Source organism: Pteronotus mesoamericanus, unplaced genomic scaffold (genome assembly GCF_021234165.1).
Source record: "Pteronotus mesoamericanus isolate MK-2021 breed Mesoamerican mustached bat unplaced genomic scaffold, CSHL_Meso_final contig_24, whole genome shotgun sequence".
NCBI classification, from domain to species: Eukaryota; Metazoa; Chordata; class Mammalia; order Chiroptera; family Mormoopidae; genus Pteronotus; species Pteronotus mesoamericanus.
Genome location: NW_026555100.1, coordinates 15,363,659 through 15,369,658, shown reverse-complemented (window position 1 = coordinate 15,369,658; position 6,000 = coordinate 15,363,659). Strand labels below are relative to the sequence as shown.

Genomic DNA, 6,000 nt, shown 5'->3' with positions numbered 1-6,000 from the left:
AGAGAAGTTCAGAGAAAAGATTATCTGGCAAATAATTTCAGGCTTTCAATTTTATTGCTTCTGGAAAAGCTGCTAAAATCCACCAGGTGGTGGAGTAAAATGAGTTATACTGCATTTTAGCTTACAGATTTTCCTAGTCAAAGATATAATTTTACAGAGAAAGCCACAATTACATATCCACATTTTTATTAGCCTATTCATAAATTTTCTATTGTATCTTCAATTTGTGCAAATTAGAATGTATGTGTTAAAAGAGTAAAGATTTTTAAGCACTTTATAAGCAAGCAAACAAAAAGAGCTCCAATTTAAAATAGGTCAAGGAATTCAATTTAAAACAAAGAAAACAAGAAACCAGAGGCAAACCTTCCTACAGGATGATTATCTTAAGCTGTGAAATTTAAGGGAAAAAAAAAGGCATTAATCAGGCATTTTAGCCAGAATTATTATTATTCAAAAGGTTAAGATTAGTGTATTCTTTTTCATATAAAATATAATAAAATTGGTCTGAGTGTCTAGATATTGTACCTTTCATGTATATTTTTATTCATTATTAATCATGATAGGAAAATTCTGTGTATTAAAATATATCAAAATTATTTTTTAACATGAATCCAAATTTAGGTTCTATGACTTGCTGTGTCAAAATTAAACAGTAGTCAGACCTCATGAGATTTCCATATCTGAGCCCCGCTTTTCATTGTGCTGCGTCATCTATCAGTGTCATCATGTGATGGAGATGGACTTAGGCTGCCTGTTAACAACCTATATGGATATAACTAGGATTTACAGAATTCTAAAAAGAAGTAAACGATTGAATGAGTGTCCCTGGGAAATTTATAATCTAATGGGATTGATAGTACAGGAATAATTACACCTTACCGCTACTAATAAATTTATAAAAAACAAACATTTAAACACTATGGACTAAAATACTATCCTATCTAAAAACTGAGAGCACTTAATTTAATTTCCAAGTATCTGAGTGCCTATTAGGTGCAGGGTATTGTTATATATTAGGTGTTGAGGTATTTTTGTCTTGTTGAGATTTTAATCTACTAGAATGATGTCATTTAGGTTATTTGCTAACCCTAGATTGAAAAAATATAGCTATTGAAGTAGTATATTTCATTTCTAAATTAGATTTTTTAAAGTAAAAATAAAACAACAATTTAAATACCAACATTAAGCTGATTACCATTACCAATAACTGCTAGCTTTGAGATTTTTCTACTCTGGGAAAAGAACAAGGGAAATTTAGGATATGGTCTCATTAAGTATAACAAAGCATTTCTTTGTTTTTCTTATTTATCGGTGGAGCCTACTCAAATGGAAGGATACATCACTATTTTTTGGATTGAAAACATTTGGCACCCTCTCCCCAAAACCTCACAAGCCTTGATTTTTATGGGGTTACTGGTCTTACTCTGCATCTGTCTCCTCTTCCATCCCATTCACAGCTCTTCGTGTTCTGGCTTTGGGCAGTTTCATCCATTCTCACACTTGCAGTGATTCCTAAGCCAGGATCTTCAAACTTGACTTTTCTGACTCTAGCATTTCTAATTAACCCCTAAACATTTCTTCCTTGATAGGCATATTCCATCTTAAACTCATCCACTGAAACCAAACTCTTTATCTTGCCTTTTTGAAAGTAGCATCATCTTCTGGAACTCCAATTTCTATTTTGTATAATGAGAGTGCCATGTATGCTTTTTCGGATTGTCCCCTGGAAAAAACTCAGCTGAAGGCTGAGCAGGAGCTGAAACTATACTGTCTTCGTAAGAGGTGCACTTGGGCTCAGGGCTGTGCCAGTCATAAGACTTTTAGCACTTCCTGCACCTGGAGAGGATGCCTTTGTCTAGGTCGCACAAAGGTGGTGTATGTGCTATTGGAGGCCCTTTTTCTTCTAGTCATCTATTTCAGAAACTTAGAATCTCTCTTCTTCCCTCTTTTAGCCCCCATATATAGTATGTTGCATTCATCCCTTTCTGTTCATGCATACTGCATGGCGCCTCCTACCGGCCAATGCCTCCTTCCTGCATTGTTTTAACAACCTTTTCATGTCACTCCTCTGTGCCCTTTCTCTGCTCCTGCCTTTCCTTCACCCTGCTACAGATTACTCTTCCTTGAAGCACAGTTTTACCTTGCAATTCCACTGCTCAAAAACCTCACGGGTGCCCTATTGCCTCTATTACAACGATTTTCAATCAATTTGCCATAAGAATTTTTAAAACACGCAAAACCTGGCCCACTGACCTCTTTTCCCTTAGATTGTCAAACATAAAAATGACAGCAACCCACACCACAATAGCCGTCCAGTATGAATGAATCAAAATATGCCTATTTTTTGTCAGATCGGCAAGATATATTTTTTGGTGTGTCACAGAATTTTATTAATTAGTTCAGGTGTGCCGTGAGATGAAAAAGGCTGGAAGTAGCTGCTCTATTAGTAAGAACGAACTCTCTAGCCTTTCATTCTTTAACCAGCCAGCGTATAAAATATTTATGGTTCTTTGTGCAGTATCTTGTATCTTGTAATCACTCAATAAGTATTTACTGAATTATTAAATTTAAGATCTCCCACAATAGGTTCCCATTGGCGATTTCCCACTTAGGTCCAACTAGTCCCCTACTTGTACCCTAGGCACCATTATGAATTACTTCATATTTACAGAACTTGTACCCAACTGTCATTTCTTTTTCACATTGGCATTGCTGATTCATTGACATGGAGCATTATCCATGGCTAATCTCACAAGGTCCATTCCTGGGCCTTCTGTCTGTAGGCATTCCTTGTCCTATCCATGATCTTATCGCTTCATTTAGACTGAATGCCACATTTTTTATTGTCCACCATTTTATTTTCTTGTTTTAAAGTCACCCTTGGTTTGTTCCTCCTGTTAGATGTTAAGCTTCTTGAGGCTAACAAGTCCTTCTTACTTGTGTCTCCTCCTGAGCTCCAAATTCAATAAGGAATATGTGAATATTAAAAATATTTATTAATTGAAAACCATCACCCAGTTTTAAGTATGCACAAAAGATAGATTGAGTAGCCCTTCAACTTTTACTTAAAAACAGAGAACAAAAAGGATTATCTAGGAGACTGTTGTCTTAAAAACTTTTTTCCTGCCTTGGCCTGGTAGCTCAGTTGGTTGGAGCATCGTCCCCTACACCAGAAGGCTGTGGGTTCAATCCCAGGTCAGGGCATATATCTAGGTTGCCGGTGTGATCCCAGTTGTGGTGTGTTTGGGAGACAACTGATCAATGTTTCTCTCTCACATCAATGTTTTATCAATGTTTCTTTTTTTTCTCTCTCCCTGTTCCTCTCTCTCTAATGTCCATAAACATATCCTTGAGTAAAGATTAAAAAAATTTCCTAATAGCAACTAGGCCACAGTAAGAACATGTTTTGATATCGTTGGGATTAATATGTAAAATATATGATTGACATAACTCATAACACTTTTCCTTTTGGTAGAGAGATGCTGAAATCCAGGAGCATGAAGAGATTCTGTCTCCAGATTTTCTTTCAGTTGCCCAAATCACAGAACTGCTAGCAGAGGACATAGATGGAGTTCAAAAGTAAGCACTTCAATATTATAACCAAATATAGAACAGTTCTAGTTTTGCATCTATAAATGACCATGATACTCTATTATGCATTTTATAGTTTTTTCTAAATATCTCCAGACTCTGGAACACAAAAATTCTCAAATGCTAACTGCAACGCTCAGCAGTCTTCTTTATGGCAGACGCTCATTTCAAACCAGCTTGTTAATAATAACTGAGAGGAGGGATTTACGAGATAAAAGCAGCCTTTAGCATATGCTGTTTTCTGTTTCTTTTCTCTTTTATTCATTAAACTGTCAATATTCACAAGAATGTTTAGGTCTTCTGTTTATCATGAAAAGAGTAAGTTGTATTTCCTGTAATATGAATAATGGATACATTTTATTATTTTGGAAATCCTGAATATTAGCCATCCACCGATGATTTTATTGGTTATGAAGCTATACTGAGTCCTCTGATTTCATACATTTGCTTAAAAATGTGAGTATAAGTGAATTTATAAGCAATAATTGTAATATATATACATCTATTTTTAAGACCATTGATTTCTATAGTAGAACATTTACTTAGAACTTTAGTCAGATGTATCCCACATACAAATTCCAAAATGGGGATTTTAATAATCACTCATTTTAAAAATCTTCTGGCTCTAATAATGGAATCTTGATTGGCTATAATGTGTGGGACAATGTGATGATCTGGACATTAATGTCCCAGTGTAAGATTTCTGCAGGCCAGTCCTCCAGATTTTAGCAGGATATTGTGGACTATACTGGACAAATAGAAAATGACTCTGTCAGTGGTTATCATTTGCAAATCTCACAAATATTATGGAATAGAGGTGATTTACTACTGAGAAGGAAATATGACAGATGTACAGGCTGGAAGAGAAATCTGAAAAGGGAAGGCGTATTAAGAGCAGGTGAATGACATTGACAGGTCTTTCCCAAGATGCCATTCACCTCCAATGCCTGCAAATCCTGCAGGAAATGCAGGTGATTTGTGATTTGGCTATACTGCTGACTATCTGCATCTTTACGAGTATTAGTCAATAAAAATTTTTATTGATTTTAAAACAAGTATTTCGTGGTGAGTTTACAATTTTTGTAGACATGAATGCACACTGGGAATTCTAACTTTTAGTGACAGAATTGATTAGTAAAACCCATTGTGTTAGCATCCCTGATTGTTTATGGTTGAAGTAAAATATTGTTTTCCATTACGAGGTAATCCCACATGTTTTTGGTCATAGAAATGCATGAACTAGGTATCTAATATTAGGCAAAACAATGTGATGCAAATGACAGATATTTAATATAGCTTAAATTTATTTTTATTAAATATTATCAGTAAAAGATGTTATATTAAATGCAGTTCATATAAAACACAAGGCATTGCAAACAAATGCTTTTTAGACTTATTTATTACCACGTCCTAAGTTTTCCTGTATATCATACTTTCTCTGACAATCTTTTCTTTCAATTATGGCTGTCTTTTTTGTTAAATATCTAAATTCTAAAAGTATTTTAATCTTTAAGAGGTGAAGTCTAGGACAAAGGAAATGATACAGAGGTTGATACAGAAGTTAGCGGTATAGAAACAAGCAGTTCAATATAGCTGACCTTTTAAACTGTCTCATTAATAGGTCACCTGAAGTAATCTCAAATTTTAGGACATCAGTTTTGGATAAATGATAACAGTGTTATATCAGGAGCCATTTCTTTGCAAAGTAATTTTCTTGAGGTTTTTAATACGATCTTTGTAACAGTAATCCTGAAATATTTGCAATCAGTCATTCACTTTCCATTTAAAATAATGTTATTATAAATGGGGATTAAATACCTTTCAACATAACAGAAATAATTTAGGTATCCTGTCACTAAGTGACAGAAGTATGCCAAAAGCCTGCATTCTACAAAGCTATAAACCTATTGAAATTAATTATAGGAAATTAGCACATTTTTCTACCTTTTAAAATGAAAAAAAATATATATTCCATGAAAGCAGCCAACCAAATAAAACATTAAAGTATCATTAAAAGATATCTGTGGATGACACTTCAGGTAAAGTTAAATGTCTAGGTACATTTCTCATGGTCTCCTAACTACTACCAATTATGTTTTAATGTAAGCTTGATTTTATTTATAGGTCTATCCAAATCTTTTTTGAAAAAATGATGGCAACATAATTAAAAATAACTATTTAAACACAAAAAATAACACTAAGAGATCTTTTAATAACCCTTATATAACTGGGCTTTCATGAACTGTTCAATTCTTGCCTTAAGGGTTATTTCTGCATGTCATCATATTTTAAAAAATAAAATGAGTGTGCAAAAATTTAAAGAGCATGCAAAAATAATACAGTATTTTTACTGAAATTCTTGGTGAGATAGTTACATCACCTATCACTGTAGCGAAACTTCCTAAGTCA

At 34.0% G+C, this 6,000-nt stretch overlaps 1 protein-coding gene across 1 annotated transcript in view; it reads left to right on the top strand.

Annotated features, from left to right (window-relative positions):
• The first annotated feature begins 1,699 nt into the window (after positions 1–1,699).
• CABCOCO1 (ciliary associated calcium binding coiled-coil 1) overlaps positions 1,700–6,000 on the top strand; it is a 107,468-nt gene continuing 103,167 nt past the window's right edge. The window contains exons 1-2 of the mRNA XM_054572400.1: positions 1,700–1,870; positions 3,476–3,579. Of these exons, the coding sequence (XP_054428375.1) occupies positions 1,700–1,870; positions 3,476–3,579 (275 nt within the window). The remainder of the gene's footprint in view (positions 1,871–3,475; positions 3,580–6,000) is intronic.